The following is a 22937-nucleotide window of genomic DNA, read 5'->3' as shown; positions in this document are numbered from 1 at the left end:
CTGGGGAACTACAAACTCATTTCAAACCACGATCTCAGTTCCCTTTTCAGCCTAGCGTCAGCACAATGTGTGTGTTTGTTGTAAATAAAGAGGGAAGCAGCCACCTGCACAACTCGATAAGAGCCCACACAGCTGTAAGAACTCAGACAGGAAGCGCAGGGATAGACTGAGAGACTAAAAGGCTTCATTATGTAGTTTTTTTTTGCCTCCCCATCTTCTGATACGGCTTGCATAGGAAGGTGATGGTAGGGGTTTTCACGAGGAGATCAACAATTCGCCATGAATATGTTGGGTAATTTTCCACAGTATGATGAAAGACAGGCAGTGATGAAGGCGTTTCTGTAAAGTGACACTGCAGTTGGACTTCCCCTTTTTATGCTGTATGTCCTGTTTTAAACCCAAGCTCTTGTGAGGCCACTGCTACTATTATTCTGATTAAGGATCACATGGAAATGATCACATAGAGACGGATGACATTTGTGGCCAAAATGATGATTTGGTTTGGCTTGTTTTTTTGACCTTTACCTATGACTCAAAGCTAAAATATATTAGTAGATGATCTTATCAAAAACATTTGTAGCTTTGTCGTCATCATCTGAGGTTCCCATGGAGATTTGAACCGCCAGCCTTGTCAGAAATGGGCAGCGTATCCTTGCATATAAATCTGTTATTGGAAATGGCATTTTTATGAGCTCCTGGCAAGAGGCCTGCTGGCGCTGAGTGTGTTGAGAAGTAGTAGGCAGCTAGACAAGGTTGTACACTTATCTTGGTGGCTCAGCTGACTCATTTGGCTGGCAAGCCAGCAGGTGAGTACGGATTTGTTGTCATTGTAAAGTAAAGAAAGCTGCCTTGTGTAAAGTCAACAAACAGCCTTATCTTTGTTAGTTACTTTTCCATGTACCCTGTGGAACCCAAAATACTTCCAAACACTGCTTCTTAGAAGCTTTGGCTTTGTGATTGTCCACTCAGGATGACTTTGTCAGCTAGTGTCCTCCATTTACGTAGCAAAAAACACAACATTACAAGCTTAGTTTGCTGATGGGTCAATAGGTCAAGCTGATAGTGGGCCCTCTGCTCAGTCAAAAGGAAAACTACTTCAAACAAGAACATAGCGCAGCAATGAGTACTACTCTCATAGAAACAAGTGACGGTTGTAGAGAGGGATAGATTTAGCATAGGAGGTCCTCTATGAAGAGCTGGGTCTTCAGAGGTTTTTGAAGGTAGAGAGGGACGCCCCTGCTCTGGTAGGAAATCGTAGGACAAGGGATGTCGAACCTTTCGTCCAAGCATTGCTGCTCGGATTGCTCTAGAATGAAGACAAGTCTACACATCAATTGCAAATAAAGGCAAAATAAGAGATACGATTAACTACTAAGTATAATAAGAAAGAATTGTCCCCTGTCGTTGTGGAGTACCAAGTATCTCTTTTGCAGTGGTCTTCGAGGAACTGAGATGAGGATGTAAAGCATGTGATCTTTTTAGTTCCTTTTTAAATGGCAGCTCACCTGCTGGCCTTCTAATTTTTTCCTCAACATTTACTTTCACTTCTTAAACAACTAGAACAACTTTACTTTACAGTCCTCGAATGAAGATTCTGTGAAAAGTTGGTTGTGGTGCACTGACAGAGAGAAATACTGTATTTATTATGAATGTTTCTCCTGTGTCATGTATGGTAGGGAAGTGCAGAAATAAAAGAGGGGTTGTAACTCTGCAGTGAATTTGAGAGCGAGGAGAATTACAAATGCAGAAGATCAGTCCTGAGGCAGGGTTCGTGCTTTCCTCCAGGGAGGCAAAACTTTAAAAGGAAACCATTTGGATAAGCTCTGTATGGACACAGTTTGGATTGGGCTGTTAGTTGTACTGCACCATTCTTTTTTTTTTTTTTTTTTTTTTTGCATGACCAGACAGACTAATTTAGCTTGACATCAAGTTTCAGAGAGGATAACAGCTCGTCTCCGCATGCAGATGACCCACTTTCGCTATCTTCGCTTAGTTGGAGAGACGGTCCTGTAAGGAAAGTAGACCTTGTGTTCTGAAGCATCTTCCTTGCTGAAGGGTCCTTGAGAAAGGCACCTACCGTCTCTAAAGATCCTGTACTGAAGTTGATCTCGACCAATTGGTGTCCGACTTGATCTGATGAGTTCAAGCTGGGTCCAATCTACCCGATTCCCCCAACTGTAATTGTTCTTGATCAGTCGGTTTTGTTGCCAGTTGCTGGTAAATTTGGGTTCAGATTCAAATAGAACCCACAAAGTAATCATGGTTTGTGTTCAGGATGTCTGGCTTCAGTCTCTATGACTGGCTTCAGTCTCTATGACTGGCTTCAGTCTCTATGACTGTTTTCTCTGGATCACAGATCAAGAGTCTATTAAGCGGAGTCATTATCTGTTATTATTCTGACGGCTGCTGGCTTAGTTGATGATTAATTGAAATTTCCTTGGCAAAGAAAGTATCAGATACTCTGTATGAATAACCACAGCAGTAATAATGTACTATTATACTCCTTTTCATAAAGACCATTGACAGAGTCTGCTCATCTTTGTACCGTAACTATACTGTATTTTTGGTTGAAGCATATTGTTCAAGGGCACTTTGCTGACTTAGCTCCCTCTTCCAGCTTTTCTCAGCAGGTCTGACGTTTGAAACCAATGACTTTGAAATCATGGCCAGCATCGCCATAGCTGAATCCAGTGGCCTACATAAACATTTTTTCATCTGGTGTATTTATCTGCGCTTGCTCTCAAAGTGCCTCTAAGGGCAGATTTAGCATTTGTTATGCTTTAGATCAACAGAGAAGGATAAATGTCAGGTACGGTGAGCCAGCCTTGCTCTCGTCTCTTTGTCCTTCCCTCATACTGAGTTTTTCTCTCGTCTTTCCCCCCTTTCTGATGACTCCAGCCTGCAGTGCAGCTTTTATCAGATCTCTGCAGACATTCACTGCTTCACTACCACCCCGGCATTTTAATGGTTTAAGCTTTTTCTTACAGTAAGTCTGGAAAGTAATGTTCTGGATAATATTTATATGACTCGTGGCTACCGCTGGAAAAACTCGTTAACTTTATTCATTTGGAAAATTGTGGCAAATGTCCTCACCAGAAGGCCAAGGTCTCTTACTACTTCAGTCAGTCCCAGCTGTAGTTTAGTGCTCAAACCAACTTATGAAATTCATGGGTTTGAACTGGCATAAAATCTTTTTTCTGTGTTCTGTTGAGATGCTATTAATACTAGCTACGTCTAAATTAAGTCTCATGGTTATGATCAAACTAGGTAGATATAAAACTTGTGAATTTAATTGCAGGTCACCCTGTATTTGTTGAAGGTACTTTATGCTGCCTGGATTGTTGCCAATTTTCTATGTAATACTGAATGTGTTGGGTCTGAATTAGAGGACAGAGCAGGATCTTTCGGAGCAGATGGATTGTGGGCTCCCCGTCTCACTCGGCATGAACAAATCACCCTGGGATTCCTTGCAGGGATTTAGTGTCTGTCCATCTTGTCTAATCTGTCTTTAAATGAGCCGCCGCCCCCTGTAGGAGTTCAGACCTTTTTAACAAGACGGTGCAATCCTTTAGCTCCCTGCAGCAGCACGGTAGACGTTCATAAGGATCAAATGTGAGTATGTATCTGTGATACAGATTTTGTTTTTCTGAACAGATGGTGAAAAAGAACCGAAATAGAAAGAGCTGAAGTCGAGTAAAAACAGTTGCTTGTTGGAGGCGGTAAATGTTTTTTTTTCCTCTTCTCACTGAGGGTGTGTAATGTTTCTAATAAAGCTGTTATCAGCTTCTGAGAGTCTTGTAAATGGCCCCTGACACGAATAAGGCAGAACTCACACAAATAGCCTTGGTGCCTTTTGCTTTAATGATTTTCCAGCTAAATATATCTCAAATTAAAGGCACACTGGGCCACTGTGTTCATGCAGTTCACAACACAGCCATGTCTAATGTTTGGCCTTTTTTTTTTTTTCTTGACTTGATTATATAATTGGGGTTTTAATTTTATCTCGCTCTGTTGTTGACTAGTGAATGTGTTTAGGAGGAAAGGTAAGGAAAGCTTGACAACTCTCCTTTTACTGTTTCCTCCTTACTCTATTTTATTTATTCCTTTCCTTGATTCCTTCTTTCCACCCTTCAATCATTCTTCATACATTTGATGCCTTTTCTTCCTACCTTCCTTTCCTCCTCTTCTACATTTCTCCATCTCAGTTCCCTTTTTTAGCCTTCACCATCATGCACAATATTTACCTTTACTCATTGTTATGTTTGCCTCCTAAGAAAAATCCTTCTCTTTCTCCGTCTGCTCCCTCCATCGTTCTCCCACTCATTCTGATAAGAAACACATTATTTGTGGGTGCAGATAAGCAGGCGACAGTGCCCAGGGAGCGGTGGCAGCGGCCGGTGGTGACAAATGCTTTAGTTTGACCTTGACTCCGGATAAAAGTACAATATACAGTATAAATCCAGCCCTATAACTTTTACAGGGTTTTTTGCATATCTGGCAGCTAATGATTCTTTCTGGACTACAATAAGGGACTTCCTATAGGGCCTTGAATGTGAGTTGTGATGTTGTTTTTATTTATTAAATTGATAGCTATAAAAGTACTTTCAATTAAATCATGAAAAGAAAGGTGCTAGTCTTAATTTCCACCATCGTCATGTCATTATACCTCTATAATGGCACGGTGGTGCAGTTACAGATAATAGTTAATGGGTAGTCATGCGATTATCCCAAAACCTTTTTGAGAGAGAGTAGTCGGGGACTGACCTAAAGTGCAAAATGTTTCAGAGCTCCTGATAACCTCTGCATGATCTAATGAGTGGATGAAAAACCGAGAACTCCTACATCAGCCTGCACGAGTCTCATGTTTTAGCCTGTCAAAGTCAAAGTCTGTGTCTCGCTCATTGTTCGGTTATGAATTCCCCGGAGCGTCTCTCCTGCCGGGCTGCTGACATTGCTGTCAATCAGAGTGGGCAGCAGTAGAGGCAGTTGTAGCACAGCCTGGCTCGGGGCAGCTGCTGCCCAGCCTCACGCTGTCCACCATCAGCCTCGCCTTCTGTCTCTATCGTCCTTCTCTGCTTTCACCACAATTGGTTTTGTGGTCACTTTGAGACTCGCTTTGTAACGTTTACAGCCTGCCATGCTGTTGCTCCTGGAGTACACTGTGTGGTGACGCAGCAAAAAAGCAAAGGTGCAGAGATTCCACTGACAAAATGTGTGTCATCCCAAACTGATGACTCAGCGTATTTGGGAGGCAGCCTCACTGTCCGGTCACATATTCTCAATTAAGTGGTCAAGCTTCAAGGCTGAGCACTGTCAAGATGTCCTGTAGGAGTTTGCATGTCAGAGTTCACCTGAGGTTCACTACCCGAAAACCTCTCAGTGATGTGTGTTGACACTGCTGGAATAAATTGATTTCGGTCATAACTGCATTTGTGACTCAACCCTCCAAGTTGCATGAATCAAACATGAGTCCTTCCTGTCGGGGAACAGTGTCTCCGACAGTTACCTGAAACAGCTTTAAGCTTTTTGTGAAGGTTTGTCAGGTGGTCCGAAATAGAAAAAGAAAGAAGCACTTACCAATAACCTGAATACTTGTCGAGGAAAGTGGGTCAGGGTGACGAAGCAATAAAGTTTGTGGAGTGTTCGCTTGAGTGCACATCGTTTTTTGAAGATGCACGTTTTTTTTAAGTGCTGACTCTGGCTGCCATATCTGAGCGTTTTTTTATTTTTTATTTTTTTAATGTAATAAAATATGCATGAGGCTCATTTTTTATTCCATTTCACCTCCTGAGACTCGAGGCTGGAGATGGAAATAAGCCCGGATATGTGAGCGTTTGTTTTTGTGTTCTCTTGTTATTCCCTTTTTTCTAAATTGTAGATTTTTATATTTTTCGGAGCCGAATCACTTGTCCTTGCTTGTTATTCTGTGAGTATGAGGGTCAGACGATTGAGCGGAGCAGCAGTGAATACTCTGGTTTTGTATTGTAACGGGGTTATTAAAGTCTGAAAGTGGATGACTCAGCACCTCCTCATCAATGTGACGACCGCAGGGGCCGATTTTAACCAGCAGAGCGCTCAGCATGCAGCACTACACTGTTTTCTGTTATTGAAGTTCTTTCACTCATTTATTTAACTTATCGTTTGTTATGATTTTTTAAAAACCCTGTGTTGATGTCATGTTCCAAAAAAATATGCTCTTTTTGGACGGACATTAAACTCCGACCACCTCCTGCTCATGATCCTCACGTTAAATGTGAGGATGTCATCTGTGACGGTGGCCTGAGTTTGAACAGATGTCATGGGGTCAGCGAGGCTAACGGGGGGGCACGATGAACACGATGGTGCCTTTTCAGGCTCTGATGATAGTTTTTGGAGAGGAGGATTCGAAGCTGCGAGCAGGGAGAGGAAAAGGAGAGCGAGGAACAGCAACAAAGACACGCTTCACTTCACAGTCGTGATTGTTTTGGCTCTGTGTCAGGAGTGAATGCCAAAACCTGTGCAGTCTCTCTCTCTCTTTAGACAGATGGGACTCCAAGAGGGACTATGGCTGAGTGGAGGGGTGAGTTGAAGGGTGGGGTTGGTGAGAAGATGAAGATGAGGTTAAGGTGTCCCTGACAACCTCTGTAGTCTCATTTAGCCCCAAGTCAGATATTTTACTGAGGTATTTTACACCGTAGAACGAAACACGAAAAGCTTGTGTTAACTGCAGACCTTATTTTAGGAATCTAACCAAAACCCATAAAAACTCACTGGGTTACAGGCGAGGGAAGCCGTGGTGCAAAAGTGCAAACTCATTTCCAGGTTTTCAGACTCATTCTTCTATCGGAGAGAGAAAAAGCTCCCCGAGTCGGTCCTCAAACTCATTAGCTCAGTCTCTGATGGGACAATAAGTTTATTCAACAGATTTTAGATATTTTTACCATCGACTCTTTTCTCTGAACTGTCTGCAAACCATTCCTGTTTTGTGGAGCAGACGAGAGAATGACAACAGACAAGTGACAAATTGTGGTTAGCTCTGGAGACGAGATTATTATTATAGTGATTTTATCATGTAATAAATAGTTAGAATTTGGGAATTAACTCATTAATTGATTAAACGGCATTCACATATTCTCGCCCGTCAATCAAGCTCTGTTTCTCCGGCTTAAAGTCACGTCTCCTTCTAGGTCGATGTTTTTCTCTGAGGCCACTTTCTCTCTGTTTATCTCCCTCCCCCACCGGAGTGAAGTGTTTTTGGCAGGCAGTGCACGTCACATCAGACATTAGCCACAGGGAATGGTGCTGATGGATGGAGTGAAAGATGGAGGGATTTTTGAGATTTATGCGACGGAGGCAGAGGAAGCAGCTGCAAGGTCAAAGCCATCTGGTTGGGCTTGGACCGCCTGGGATGCTGCTGTGTGTGTTTGCTGTGTGTGTTTGCTGTGTGTGTTTGCTGCGACGCCACCGGCCAGTCAGTTGTTGCATAAATGGCTCAGGCAGGCATGTGATTGGATGTGACTGTTTTGTGGTTGGGTGCACGTTTCCTCAGTAAGTGAGTAAGAACATGCGATGGTGTGTAATAATGCATGCAGGCTTCTTGTCTACTGACACACTGAGTAACCGAGCAATGTCTTTCATGTGTTGTGTTGCAAGTCGTGTCCACGAGTTTCAAGATCTCGTCTGCGTTTGCGGCTTTTCTTCCACTATTCCTATCTACCAGTATCAAAAGAGGAAGGAAGTGGTCAAGCCCATCTCTTGCTTGTTTCGATTGGCTGCCTCGACCTGCAGTTCAACTTGCACTGAAAAGCTGAAAATATTTTATCATAGGAAAACCGGCCTAAGACTAAAATGAGTCATTGCTTTCCCTTTTAAGCTTGCAATGCTGGCAGTTCTACTTCTAAGCCTGCATGTATCTGGGTTCATTTCCTTACGTGAAGCGAGCATCGGCGTTCCGAGGCCTCCGCCCTGCTGTTGAAGTCTTCTGTGGTCCGTTCAACCCTGAAGCTCCCTCGCATATCTAGGCCAGTTCGTTCACCTCTCTCCTGGCTTTGCTGAAGGGTTAGTCGGGCATCCCGGCACAGAAAGGACACCGCGTTTACAGCGCTCCAATGGCCTTCAACCACCGTTTGCAACAGACGTTATTGTCCCAGATCGTGCTTCCTTTCTTTAGAGGAAATTAATTGCCGGATTTGATCGAGGAGCCGAGATAAAAATAATTGAATTTCCTCGAAAACTGGAGAAATCAGGTCACTTTGAATAGAGATACTGTCTCCTCCAAAACCACTCCTGCTTCTCTTCTGTTAATCATGGCAGACAGACAGATTTAGGTCTTTCTTGAGTCCCTGGACTGACTGAACCAGGGATGTAGTGGTGGGTAAACGCCGTTTACCCACCTCCAGATTTTTGGAAATAGCGTTTACGAACCTCTAAATATAGTTTACGCACCTCTAAATACAGTTTACGCACGCATGTCTCTTGTTTTATAAACTACAGATATTAATAACGCTTTCCCGTTATTTTTCAATTGCCTACAACTAGTAGATCCTGCAAGCATGAGTTCTTGTGGGTTTTATCACTGCGTAGCCTATACGCATAGTAATTCGCCCTCTTGCGGGAGCCAGCAGACTGCGAGATTTCATCCACACGTTTACATTAGCTTCGCTACCAACTACAGTGCTTCTATCCACAAGACAGAGCACCTTGCATGTTACTGATTACGTACGTGTGTGAAGTTATGGTGAAATGGATATTAGGCGATTTCTAAAGCGTCGAGGCAGCAATCTTCCAGCTGAGACCAGCAAAATATCTCGACACAGTGAGTCCAAAAAGAATCCTAAACTTCACGTTTTTAGGATAAACTCCCCATCGTTTTGGTTTGTGGACCATGCCACTAACTAACGTTAGGTTGTTAACTCGTGCCAACAAATTAGCCTACCTTTCTGGCAGACAATGGCGTTGTTAGTGCAGTCTAAAGTTTTTGGTAATTAATTTTGGTAATAATTTTGGTAATTTGATAATTCTTTCACACTGACATTATTTTTCTCTTTATTAAGATTTAATAAACCTCAAACATGCGTATTGTGTATCTCGAATTATGACTGATACAGAGTAGAGACCTCAGGGAACCCTTGTCACACACAAACATACATACATGCATTCACACACATACAAGTACACACACATGCACATTTACAAACACTCATACACACACAATCCTATGTGTCAGAAAAGTTGTTTCATAAAATACACATCGTAGCCTCCTTGCGTCATGCTTGCGTCGACTATGAATTGGCCCTTACAACGTCGTGGTCCCCCGATCCCAAAATGTATAGTTTACCCACCTCTTTTTTTACCACTACATCCCTGGACTGAACTAATGTTCGCCTCTTGAATAACTCCGTCTTGATACCTCTGAGCACTCCAGTTCCAGCTTATCATGAGTGTAAAGATGGCTCATCGAGCCATTTCTCCCCGGATGACTGAAGGAGAAACGTCGACATGGCAGCGAGGAAATATGCGAGACGGCGAACAGACTGTGAAGTCTTGTTTTTATCGCCGCAAGGACGACGTGAAGGTCTTTTATGATCTAAAGGTTCATTTCAACACGCCGTCTTTGTTCGACAGCTCTGACTAATGATGAGACTTCTACCTGTCCCCTCTGTCTGTCCTCCCATCGCTCTTCCTTGATGTCTTCCTCTCTCTGCCGGGATTTAACCGATGAAAGGTTTCAAAGGCCATTATGGCTCCTTTCCTCTTTTTTTTTTTAAAACGGCTTTACCGCCTAGATCCTACTGGGCCCGGCTCTGTGGCGTTGCAGCCAGACTTTGGTAACGCTGTCAGGGGCACAAAGCATTGTCTAGACTGGCCGCGATCAGCTCTGGCGGCACTGGTATCAGATACTCAGCATGTGGATAGCCGGAGATAAAACTGGGTCGGTGTGTCTCTCGTAGGTTTTATCTAGTCTGGTGTTACATATGTGTCTCTCCTCCTACACTGGTAATAACTGTAGTATTGTCTTTTTCCAGTATTATTGGGCACAGATGGTTGTTTACTATAATTCAGTTTCATCAGCTCCTTGAAGGAGGTGTATGGACGTAGTTCCACATAACTAAAATCAAAGCAGTCGTAGGTTTATTGCATCTTTCTTTTCTTCGTTCTTATTTTTCCTTTCTTCTGTTCAGACGTTAACAAAGCACGTTTTCTCCGCTGAGTAGTAAATGCGCCCACAGAGCCAAATTGCCTTTTTTTCTTTGCAGGGACAGAGAACGAGTCGCAGCTCGCTTTCTGCACTTCTGCATTAGTTACACATCGGCTTCCCCTCTGGAGGTTTCGCCTCTGTGAAAATTTCATAGGCCGCATGCGGAGTGATTAAAATATGAAGTCGCAGAGCAAACGAGTGGGAGCGACAGAGCTGAGCGAAGATGATGCTGAGAGCAGAGATGTAGAGGGAAAGATGAGGCAAGACATGGAGAGATGGATGTAACGGAGGCAAACAAAAGGGCAGAAATGTGGCAAGTCAGAGAGATTAAGCAGGATATGGAAAGTGACAGATGGGGAGGGGAGAGGAAGAAAGGAAAGAAGGAGATGGATGACGAGGGGAGAGAGATTGTGATGGAGGGAGAGATTGTAGCCGGCGATGGAGATGGATAGAAGGAGACGGGCAGATAAAGAGAGAAAGGGTGGGGAAGGATGACAAAGTTGAAGAGACAGGGTGAGACATAAGAAGGAGGGTAGAAGAATATCAATGAGAAATTAAAGAGATGATTCGGAGAAGGCGAAGAAGAAGAAATCCAAAATCGAGAAATTTGGTTTGATCTTTTCCGTCACGCTTGCTCACACATTCACACTGTGTTTAAAGCAGAACTGGCTTGTTGTGGTATTGACACCTCTCTGGACTAAACTGTGAACTGTGAAGCCACGCAGAGTTTACAAGAACACGCCAAGAGTTTGAGAAATCGCTCTGTTCGCATACGTTTGTGTAACTTTTGGTCTGGGGCTGTTTTTTTTTTTGTGGTGAGGAACTGCAGTTTTTGGCTTCGCTTCACAAACGTCCACTTGAGGCTGGCTCCAGAAGTGAGTCAGTCTCCATAAGTCCCCATGTTTCACAGCAGAAATAAACATGTTTACAGCCTGGTACAAAAAACATTTTTTTCTCTGTAGCTAATTTCCCCGTTCATGACAACTGTACTGAGGGTGAATTTATATACAACTCACCTGTTCACATTATATTAAGGCTTAAAGTTATGCAGGATTAAGAGCGTGGACGCTTTGATTGACAGGTGGGTGCAGCTACAGGTGGTGTTAGTGGTTAGGACTTCTAAGATGGAGGCCACACTTTGAGCTTCACAACAGCTCTTTAGAAACCCACCAACAGGTTTGGGGAAGATGTCTTCTGATGTTGATGCACCCAAATGGGCACCATTGGGTTGATTGTCAACATTATTTTGGCGGGATGATCGGTCTATTCCAGTTTGGTTCATTTGGTACTGATTGATGATGCTTTTGTTGAGGATAGATTTAAAAATTTAAACAATAGTCAGGCTCTCATATGAGCACTGAAAGTGTTTCTCGCTCCTCATTCTGGCCTTTGTTGCCTGGGGAAGAAAATCCACACCCACACTCTGGGTTAAACTGTATTTCAACGTTTATCTGAAAATTCAAATGAATTCAGCTTCAGCAGCGTCTGTTAGTTGAACGAAAGAGCACAGAAGAGTTGCCGTTTGTTGGCGGTCGATCTTAAAGTGTGTACCCAGCTAAAACCAGCCGGTTTGGTGTGGAAGGGCTTGGCTGACCTCAACCACATCCAACTAAAACCAGATCAGCTGAGTCTGTCTATAGAAGATTAACAACCCGCACTTTGAAATCATCTGATCAGCCGTATCACACGTGGTTATGTTGTTCTTCTTTTACTTCCTTTCACTCGCCTCTTTTTTTTTTACTCCTCTTCCGTTTTTTTACAGCGTCGGCTTTGAACGGCGGCTGACTGATGATGTCGTTGAGCTTGCCTGAAGCTGACACGTCGGCGGCGCTGTGACAAACTAGGACAAAGAGAATAAAGGCTGAAGCTTAATTTAGATGTCTCTGTCGCTGCACGTCTTAAAAACTGGACACGCTTCGCTTCACATGGGCTTTTATTTTGGTGTCATTTATAAAAGTGCTCAAACGTGAAAAACAGGAACATGTAGCTTTGAAAAGTAAAAAAAAAAATATTGGTGAACAAGTCAATTAGTCTGCAAGTAAACACTGATTTAAAGCCAGGGAAACCTCTTCTCCGGCTTGACCGAGGCAGAACAACAACAAGACTGTTTTTAATGTTTGTGCTGACAGAATGAGGGAGGCGGGGGGGGAAGGGATGGAGGGATGGAGGAGGGAGGGATGGAGGAGGGAGGGAGCACGTGTAGGATGGGATTCTTGTGGGCAACGTGACAAGAGAAGAGGAGGAGGTGGTGGAGGAGGAAAACAAGACTCAAACCTTGCTGCACGAGCAGCTCTGTGAGGTTGTAGCGATTAGAGGGACGACTTGAGTATTCTTTATGATTTACTCACATATTTACCACAAAATGTGAAAGTTTGGCTTGCAGATGGCGCCAAAAGAAAGATCTACAGTATCCTCTGTATGGCAGACATATTCAGGACTGCATGTTAACCAGCCTACACAGCATTCATGATCTCGATTTCTGTGCCTTTTTGTTTCTTTGCCTGTAGACAGGGCTACAAAAAAACTGGTGGATAGATGTAGCCTCAGCCAAGGAAGAACCCTTTAAATTTTGGAGCAGAGACACAATAAATTTAGCTCCTGCTCTTGTAGATTTGTATATCATAGAAGACTGGATTGGTCTTGGACTTGGTGGAGGTCTTTGTTTTCCAAGTACCTTTCTAGTTTCCACCGATGTTGGCAAGAAAACGTTTGTTGATGGTTGAAGTGTTTTCTTGTGCAACCACAGAAAATGACTTGGACCTGGTTCCACTGCTGCCCGCTCTGTTTGTGTGTGGTGGAGGTTGTCGGTAGGATTGGATGCAGTTGTTTGCCGAAAGGGTGACGGTGCACCCGCCTACCGGCCAAACAAAGTACAAAGTGTTGCTATGCAGCGATATCAGACCTTTGTTTGAAAGTACCCACCTTATCTTAACACCTACTAACTTTAGATGCTCACTGGTTAACATGCAAATATTTAGCATTTTAGCATGCAACAATGCTGCTGTTAGTATGTTAACATGCATGCACAGTAAAGTGCAGCTGGAGCTGACAGGAATTCATTTTTGGGTTCTAGTTCTAGTTCAGATCACTGGTGGGAAATTAACTTGACGTGAGCCACCAAATGTTCAAACTCACCAGCCACTGACCTATTTTTACCAGCGTTTAACTAGTTCTGATTTCCCACCCTGTTTGTTGGGATTTATTCACGGTGTCGCCCCCGCAATGATCTCTGAAGTTTCACCTTATTTCTAATCTTCGCCATCAGTCGGCGAACCTTTTAAACAACTTCATTGTTACAGACGAAGCTTTTAGCTGCACGACACGACAGTCACACGCGGCGGTCGGCCTGTTGTTTAAGAACGTGAACACGCCATGTGGTGAGGCTGGTTGCTGGGCGACGCTTTGAAAAAGGACAAGGAGATGTTTGTCCACGCACGTCGGCTGCAGCGGGATCTTCATGTTTTCACACCCCAGGAGACGTTACTGTAGGTGACACGTGGCTCTCCACAGCGATTCAGTCAGCATGTGCATTCAGGAACACAAAGGCGAACACATGACGGCAACAAGGCAGAGGCTGTTTTGCTTCTTGCTGTGCTGGCGCGCTCATGAGCGTGGATAATGAAATTACAGCGAGCATGCGGTGATGTCAGGCCGTCTGCAGGCGGGAGACTGACCCGGAGAGCTGATGGACGGCTGGTGCTGGATCTGTGGATAGAAACTGCCTGTTTCACAGATATTCAGGACATGTTGCATTGACTGTTTCAGTATAATGTTAATAAATCAATATCAATACACGTGCATGTTGATTAAAGAAAAGTGTGCCACTAGAATCAGGCTAAGAGATACAAAAACACTTTGGAACATCAGTAAATGTTTTGCTGTAGTTCACATATGTATTCTCACTCTGTGGGCGTCCCTGCTGAATTCCTCCTGGCTCAGAAGAATCAACTTCTGATTTAATATTCAGTAAACTGACTGAAGCTGATCCACATTAGTGTTGGTCTGAGGTTTCTGAGTCGAGCTGTTTGCCTCGAAACTTAAAGTGCTTGTCAGGATTTCACAGAGAAAAAGAGAGAGAGAGACGAGTTTACTGCAACACATCAGCGATGATTCATCACATTCATACTGGACATTATATATGCACACACACACACACACACACACACACACACACACACACATCCTCACAGAAAAACACTTTATTCTGGGTTGAAGTCAGCGCTCTCAGCTGCAGCTTACACATCAAAAGGGGAAAGGATTGGCTTAATGCTGCTGACATCATCCTAACACACACACACACACACACACACACACACACACACACACACCTTGTTTGTCAAACACTGGTTTTGTCACATCCGGCTCACGGCCTGTTGTGAAGCTGTGGCCTGAAAGCTCGTGATTACAGCATCGCACGCTCAGTTCATGATTCATCGCAGCATCTCCAGCGCGTCCCGCCTTCAGCCGAGCAGAAACTATGCTGGCAAGCGGTGAGGTTGCATATTGCAACCAACTGAATACCGCTCGCCTCACCCTCCCCTTTTCACCCCGGAGCCAGTGTTTGGTTTGTCTGTACCCGCTCACTCTGTAGATATAAAAGTCTCATTCTAAGGTGATAAAGACACAATGATTCTTGATTTCATGTTAATGTGCACAAATGAAACCATAGTCATATTATAATCCATCTCAGCCAATGAATCCTCCTAAATGTTCGGAGGTCGCAGCGTGAACACTTGAACACAGTCGGCTCTTTAATAAGCAGAAATTGTGAAACTGCGCCTGGTGGAGCTCCGCACCATGAAACATGACATTCTGCTGATAAGTCTACAAATTAATATCCGAGTAAGAATTTTTCTGTGGTGAGATAAATCTGTTAACACTAAATAAGGCGAAGTCGATTCAGATATTTCACCTTTTTTCACTCTGCGGCAGATGTTTGACATGAAACAAGTGATAATTTGGGTCAATTAGGAGGCGTCTCCTCATGTTTTCTACGCTCTGATTTCTGAGTAATGAGGCATCCGAGTTCAGATTGTAAGTGAATACATAGCACAGCATTTTCTTCTTTTCTCTTTGGGGTTTTAAGATGTTTGAAGACATTTCCTCGGGCTTCAGGAATGTTTGATTTGCATTTTAACACTTCTTCTTGATTTTGTTTTCCTGAATCACACAAAACACTTCTTGGAGTTTTATTGACCAAAAGCTTAAAGAAACATAACCAACACATTATTTGCTAATGAAAACAGGCGTTAAATATTTTGGGAATATTACAAAATACAAAATAATTATTCAGTCAGAAATGTTCATGTAGGCTCTCACTGGACAATAACTTGGATAAACTAGATTCTCCAGATTTTAAACTTTCTGAAAAGTGAACTTCAGATATTTTTTTAATGTCATAAAAGGAGAAAAACAGCAAAAAATGAAGGACAGGAAGCACTTTAACATAAGTGCTGTTGTAGAGTTCAGTGTGAATATGAGAAGAAGCTTGTGGGAGTAAATTTGCAGTTGAGGCGTGAAGCTTCGGCTGATTTCACAGCTGAACAATGTGTATTTAATATATCTGAATCACTGCTTCATGAGAGGAAAATGATTTCTCCGGAGCTCCACAGATCAAGACGAAGTAAAGCTTCACATGAGGAGATTGTTTGAGGCCCGGCTGCCTCTTGTTGATCATAGACTGGCTGCAGAGAGTAAATATACTGTAGGCACAGTGTGTTTGGATTGTTCTCCTCAGGCATCAACAAGTACTGCAGCAAAGACACACAGATACGGAATAACTTCAAGTGCAAACATTTTTTTTGTGTGTGTGTCTTCCAGGCTCAGCTGGAGGCCCAGAAAGCCACACAGGACTTCCAGAGAGCCACTGAGGTCCTGCGGGCGGCGAAGGAGACCATCTCCCTGGCCGAGCAGAGGCTGCTGGAGGAGGACAACCGGCAGTTTGACTCGGCCTGGCAGGAGATGCTGAACCACGCCACCCAGCGGGTGAGGAAAACTCGATTTTGACATATTCTTACATTATTATTATTATAAAGCTTCTATCTTCAGAGGTGCTTGGTCCTCTTGTGTCACAAAATGTGAAACATATCTAACTTCTATGCATAGCTGATGTGGCTGACGGTGAGTTGTGATTGGCTGTCGCAGGTGATGGAGGCGGAGCACACCAAGACGAGAAGCGAACTGGTGCACAAGGAGACGGCGGCCAAATACACGGCCGCGATCGGCCGCATGAAGCAGCTGGAGAAGAAACTCAAACGCACCATCAACAAGTCCAAGTAAGAACCTCAGAGTCCGACTGCTCATTAATACTGAGAGATTAATGCCTTGAATTGAGCTGTAACATGCACTCTGGCAGCCATAGTGCTGCTCAGCAGCTCATAACTTTTTACCTGTAAAAACCGGCTGGTATGGAAGTTTGTTAGAGCCGCATATTTGGAGATTTTGAGACTAGATTTCAAATATTTCAAGAAAAAATCACAGAATTACGACAATAAATTCGTAATTTTACAAAAAAAAGTCGATGATTACCAGGAATGTATATTAAAATATACAAAATCACAAATTTATGTCACAACTTTATGTCTTAAAAATCATATTTTTGTTACAAGGTATTGTATTAAATATAAGTTGCTATCATTCCTGTATTTTTTTAGTTTGATTGCAGTTTTTTTTCTGGATAATGCAGCAAAAACTAAACTTCAGTTACCCACTAGGATTCATATTTACTCAGAGCATTATGTTATACTGCAGTCGCTCAGCACTATTTTCAGCTAGCTCCACTTTTAATGAATGGATTAGACATTAAATGTTTTAATCTTTGCTGAAGCGGCATGCCGTCACAGCGAGGTGCCGAGCTGCAGAGTGACTGCGAGTGTGAGACGTTGCAGCCGAATGTTGAGCTGCAGACAAAAGCAGTAAAGTTCCCGTCAGCGTCACGTCATCTGTTGTGAACAGTCGATCTGTCCGGCAGCAGAACTCAGCCTCTGTCCGACGAAGTGAAAGTGTGTAATGTTAGAACATGTGCTCTCTGGTTTCTGCTCTGTTGAACCCACATGTGGTCTGAAGTCTTTTTCTTGAATGTTGCACCTGAGCAGTTTTTCAAAAAGTCAGGTTGCTCTTCTCTTTTCTGCTGAAAGTGGCTTCTCTCTGACGCAGTGAAACTCACATCAACAGTCAGATGTTGAAGAGGGAAGTCCAGTTAAATCTGGTGTGAAGCCCTCTCACAGCTTTAATCAAATGATGTGGCTGCCATACCGAAACATCAGAATTAGTCACGAGAGCCAGGTGAAATGAACAAAAACTCCAGGATACAAAATTCCCCTCTGCAATATTTTTAATTTCTGAGGTCGTTTCTCATTTTAAAGATTTCTGTCCTGTGTTTCTCAGAGATCACGTCAGTCCTGCACAATCGATGACAGTCAATCCTTCCATGGTGGCTATTGCTTAACAAATTAGTGATGTGAAACATGCCGCTCTCGTTACAGTCTGCCAGATGGTTTTATCTCAGAAAGACCGATTAGATTAGATTAGATAGTCTTTAATATCCCAAAGGGGCAATTTGATTTGCGAACACCAATCAACACAACCACATAAAACACATAAATATAATAAACATTGGTTATCAGTGGATTTCAACGTAATAGAGCTGCAGTGAGCTATAAACCCACCAAATGGTGCAACTGGTCCTACAGTCTGAGAATCCAACAGCTGAGTGAACAAGTGATTTCAGATTTGTTTGATTTGGCCCCTTCATGGGAAAGTGTATCTGGAGTCCAAACTCATGAATTAATGTTGACGGGGGTCTGCCAGGATGCCAGGATGGCATTTACCCTCTCTGAGTGGCTCCTCTGGACACGGCCAAGCTCATTCAAGTCGAGGCCAGCAGTCTGGAAAAGTTTGCATTTGATGATTGAGAGAAGCAAAATTTTCCTGTTGACCTTCACTGAGCAACTTCACCGATAATCCCTTGTTTGTTCTATAAAACATGTTTGAGTTCATGATGCATGCCTGGATTTTGTATCATTTTCTGTTCTGATCACCAGTTTAAGGGAAATGTAGTTCATAATGTGCTTCTGGTATTGATGGGTCATAAAATACAAATAAGTAACCAGTAAATAAAAATAAAAAAATGAAACTGCAGGAATTTAAGCTTCAGTATTTCATTTTTGTGGATTTCAGACTTTAAATCATTTATCATAAAAACATAAAACTATAAATCACCTGTCATAAATATAATCCCACGAACACGCAATCCTTTAATATCTCTAAATCACCGCGCCGACAGATGGAAGCTGTCTGAGCTCTGTGTTGTTTTAATGAAGGTAGAGACTCAAGACGACACCTCGATGCCTTTCTGACATCTTTTTCATTAACGGGCTGTCTGGACCTTCAAAGTTCATTCCCTCGTTGATTAAGAATGTGTTTGGAGCTCGGGGGTACGATTCTGAACTGAACCTCCGGTAAAACTTAAGTTCAAGTGCTCAGAAGTTATATAAGACCCTCCCTCAATCCCCCAATGTCTATATTTTATCGCGCCGAGCCTGTGGAAGGCCGTGTCAGCCTTCTGCTAATGCTCTCCAGAGGCAGAACTGCAGTCAGTGTGAAGATGATTTGTTGGCACTGATACATGGACAGTCTGGAACGCAGTTAAAGTAACTTTTATTATCTCTGAAGTCAGAAGCAGATTGGTATTTCCAACTTAACTTTTCAAAATCAGCCTTCAACAGCATTAAAATGGTCTTAAAAACCCTTAAAGCTCCTGGAAATGTGGCTGGAATCATAACTGTCTTTATAATAATATAATTCCCACCATGAGCAAGCACTTGGTGACAGTGGCAAGGAAAAACTTTTAAGCTAATCTCTTTAGGACTTGATTGACAGTGACTCTGAGCCAATTGTTGCTGAATCCTGATTGGCGCTTGGAAAAGAACGTGACATCGCCTTTTCTCAGCTTAGCCCCGCCCACTTCAAACCAGTTAGAAAAGCAGCCAGAGACGAGACCAAGTCCAAAAATAATACAGGGTGCCCGTGTGTCAGATTTAGGAAACTCCATTTACAGAATATGGCAGAAATGGAATATAATATTAATATATAATACACTTTTATTAGTGTAAAATCACCTGAAAATAAGAATTGTTATATTTAAATTGATGCAGTACAGTTTGAGGACTGTGTGAGACCAACTGAGCGTGACGGTCTGACATCAGTAACTGGGTAAAGGTTTAAACTGAAGCACTGACAGGAAATGAAGCAAATTTCAGAAAGGAAGTAAAACATTTTATAGAGGAAATACAGAACAGTGACATTTACTCACACGTTACTTATTTGTACACACAAAGCACCCGAGTATTTCTATGTCATGTGACTTCATACCCCCACAATACTTCTGAAGCTCGTTGGCAGATTCATGGTTTACATACAAAACATCCTGATCCGTTAATAAAACACATTTTATTTTGTTGAAGTAGCTGAAAACACACAAAGTAACATGCTGCTGCTGGTTCGGTTTCGCCTCAGCGGGGCGTTAATCCGCTCTGCATCGTTCACTCGTCCAACATCACAACCCTGTTATCTCCTCTTCCTCCGGGTTGCCATGGTGATGATGTTGGTACTGCTCTTTTTTTTTCTGGGTTACTCTGTATTTTTTTCTGCCTCTCTGATCTAATCTCCTCCCTCTCTCTTCCTCCTCCTCAGGCCCTACTTCGAGATGAAGGCCAAGTACTATCTGCAGCTGGAGGTAGGTGACGTCGACCCCGTCTGAGGACGCTGTTTCTGTAGCCGTGCTCGAGCTCGAAGGTTTAAACACGTTGACTATGAAAATGTAAACTGTTAACATTTTATTAACAGGAAAATAATGTTTAATATTCCGGTTAAATGATTTGAATACAGATATAATAAAACAGATTGCTTTCTGTTGTCCATGACCTTCGTCATCACCCTCCGTCTCTCCCGTCTAGAACCTGAAGAAGAACGTGGACGAGCGGCAGGCCAAACTGTCTCAGGCCAAAGGCGAGTACAAGACGGCCCTCAGGAACCTGGAGATGATCTCCGACGAGATCCACGAGCGGCGACGAAACTCCGCCATGGGCCCCCGCGGGCGAGGCGTCGGCGCAGAGGGCGATAGCGTTTCCGGAGACGACATCTCCAACTTCAAGATGGAGTCAGACGGAATATCCAGTGAGTACAGGACGGCTCTCTCCTTTTGTCTTCTCAGAGTCTCGATGGAGACAAAAGGCCGGTTAGTAAATGTTAAACCCTCCCATCTCTGCTGCTGACTGTCTAAATGTCAGGGTGAGCTGGAGCCATTCTGTCAGAGCAGCACAGACAGAACATGTCTGATACAGCCAACATGTTTTTTAAACTTCAGTTGAGATCTGAAGGAGCTCTCTGTCTCTTGTATGGCTGCTGATCCACCTGGAAGCACTTGGAAAGTGGAGACAGACTCTTGAGGAGCGCCGCTTACGTCAGGATACTTTGTTAGGAAAACATTGAGATTTTGTCTGACGATGGAACATCAGAAATAACTGGAGGACTACAGATGCTTAAAGACATAAACATACATTTAAGTTAATTGCTTAAAACTCTATTTAACGAGTCCCAAGAATGTCTCTTGGCATCGTGTTGTTAAAACAAGCAGAGACGTCCCTGAATAAAACCTCTCTCTTCTGGGTGGAAGCAAATGTTGTTGCCAGATTCAACATCAGCATTAATGGTGCCTTCACAGATGTGTGAGTTCTCCATCATGCTACGGGCACTAACACACTCTCATACCTTTTTATAGATGCTGCAATAATTTGAATAGTTCTTTTCCTTTTTAGCCCTGAGGACACGACGTCCATGATTTCCAAAAATAGTTTGAAACGCGTTAGACGACGAATCGGCTTTCAAACAGACCTTTAGAAAATGTTTTTGCAGAAAGAAACTGCTGAAGGAAATAAAATGGAAATGCCGCGTGCCCTCTGCATCGCATCGGCCTTGACTTTGCAACAAATAGGCTGGCGTTACCGTGGTTACCGCAGAGCAGCGGAGGCGTCTGATCCAATAAGCAGACTGTGATTACAAGTCAACCTGTAAAAAGAAGAAAGCCGTGTCTGAGTATGTAGCAACCGATGGCCGCGGTGCGTTCGCGTGCTTTGATTTATGTCGGAGAAAATGAAACGCCTCCGCTGGGAGTGATGTGACGGCCCTTTCTGTTCTTTTTATATCGTTTGCTCACACTCACACCTTCTTTCTCTCCTGTGCTTTATTCCTTCATCACTCTTCCTTGTCTCCTTTCTGTTCCCTCATCCCTTTTTCTTATCTGTACTTTCCGTCCATGTCTTCCTTTGTCTTTTCCCTCCCTCTCACTACATCTTCTCCTTTACTTTCTCTTCCTGCAGTGGCGTCGGTGTGCTTCGACGACGAGGCCTGCGGTGGCAGCAGCATCATGTCGGAGGAGGACTCGGAGACGCGGTCCACCTGCAGCCTGGGGTCGTCTCCCAGCAGCCCTCAGGAGCTCATGTCGCCTTGCCCTTTCGCCAGCTCCTCCTCCTCCTCCTGCACATCCTCCTCCGCCTCTCCATCGCCCACTCCTTCCTCCACCTCCTCCTCCTCCCCCCTGTCTCCTCTGTCCAGGCCCTGCAGCCTGGACCTTCCCAGCACCGTGTCGCTGTCCGACTTCGGCCTCATCTCGCCGGTGCTCGGGCCTCGAAGCGAGTGCAGTGGAGCGTCGTCACCAGAATGTGACCTGGAGAGAGGTGGGTGACTTCTGTGTTTGAGCATTTCATATAAATAACAACAAAAAGCAAAGCTGTTTTCATACTTTTAGTTTTCTTTACTTTCTCTTAATCGATGAATTATTTGGTCGATAAAATGGTGAAAAATATTTCCCAGAGAAGTGACTTCCTCAGATATATTATTTTGTCCAGAAACATTCAGTTTACTGTCATAGAAGACTAAAGAAAACAGAAAATATTCATATTTGAGAAGTTGAAGGATGACAATGAATCGAAAAGTTAATAACTAATCACTGCAGCATGAAATTGTTTTAAAAAAAAAGTATTACTCTAGTCAATAATCAATATATCAGAAAATAATTTAACGAGCTGCTGAAACGAGTCTTTGACCATTTAACACAAAACAAACAAATCTGCTTCAAGCTTCTCAAATGTGAATAAATCATTTATTTCACTATTTTTCAAATATTTTATAGAATAAACAATTTGTGGATTAATTGTCTGCAGCTGAATCTATAATGAAAATGCCGGTAAGGAGGCCTGGAGATGTAATAACAAGCACAAACTAAAGCCAAGATATATTTAGGTTTATTAATGTGTATGTGTGCAGCTCGTGCTGTTACACAGGAGGAAGCCAAACAAAAGAAAAAGAAACAGGGAAGTGAGATGGACGATGTCTGAGAATCTATTCTGGGTAAGACGTACGATATCGCACTACCTGCTCGACTCACACCTGCTTCGCCACAGAGGGGTATTAGTCAAAGTGACAGCGAGCCGAGTGTTTCACCTGCAGACGCAACACATCTGCAACAGTTCGCCACACTGCTGTCGGCCTTAATGAAGCTGTGTGTGTGTGTGTGTGTGTGTGTGTGTGTGTGTGTGTCCGCATAAATGAGTTTCTTCACTGTACTTGTTTGTTGTTGCAGTGATGTCTTTGTCGTACAGATGTGGTTTAACTTTGAATTTAACTCAAATGAGAAACATATGGAAGCCCATTTCCACCAGTAAAAAAAAAAAAAAAATGACATAAAAAGTCATAATTATGA

General features: G+C 43.2%; 1 protein-coding gene across 1 annotated transcript in view; it reads left to right on the top strand.

The window, feature by feature from the left end:
• Positions 1–22937, top strand: part of sh3bp5b (SH3-domain binding protein 5b (BTK-associated)) — a 36189-nt gene that overhangs the window by 9789 nt on the left and 3463 nt on the right. The window contains exons 4-8 of the mRNA XM_019274323.2: positions 15998–16162; positions 16322–16452; positions 19871–19913; positions 20134–20353; positions 21556–21912. Coding sequence (XP_019129868.2) covers positions 15998–16162; positions 16322–16452; positions 19871–19913; positions 20134–20353; positions 21556–21912 — 916 coding nt within the window. The remainder of the gene's footprint in view (positions 1–15997; positions 16163–16321; positions 16453–19870; positions 19914–20133; positions 20354–21555; positions 21913–22937) is intronic.

This window comes from Larimichthys crocea, chromosome XIII (genome assembly GCF_000972845.2).
Source record: "Larimichthys crocea isolate SSNF chromosome XIII, L_crocea_2.0, whole genome shotgun sequence".
Taxonomy (NCBI): domain Eukaryota; kingdom Metazoa; phylum Chordata; class Actinopteri; family Sciaenidae; genus Larimichthys; species Larimichthys crocea.
This window is presented reverse-complemented; position numbering and strand designations above follow the sequence as displayed.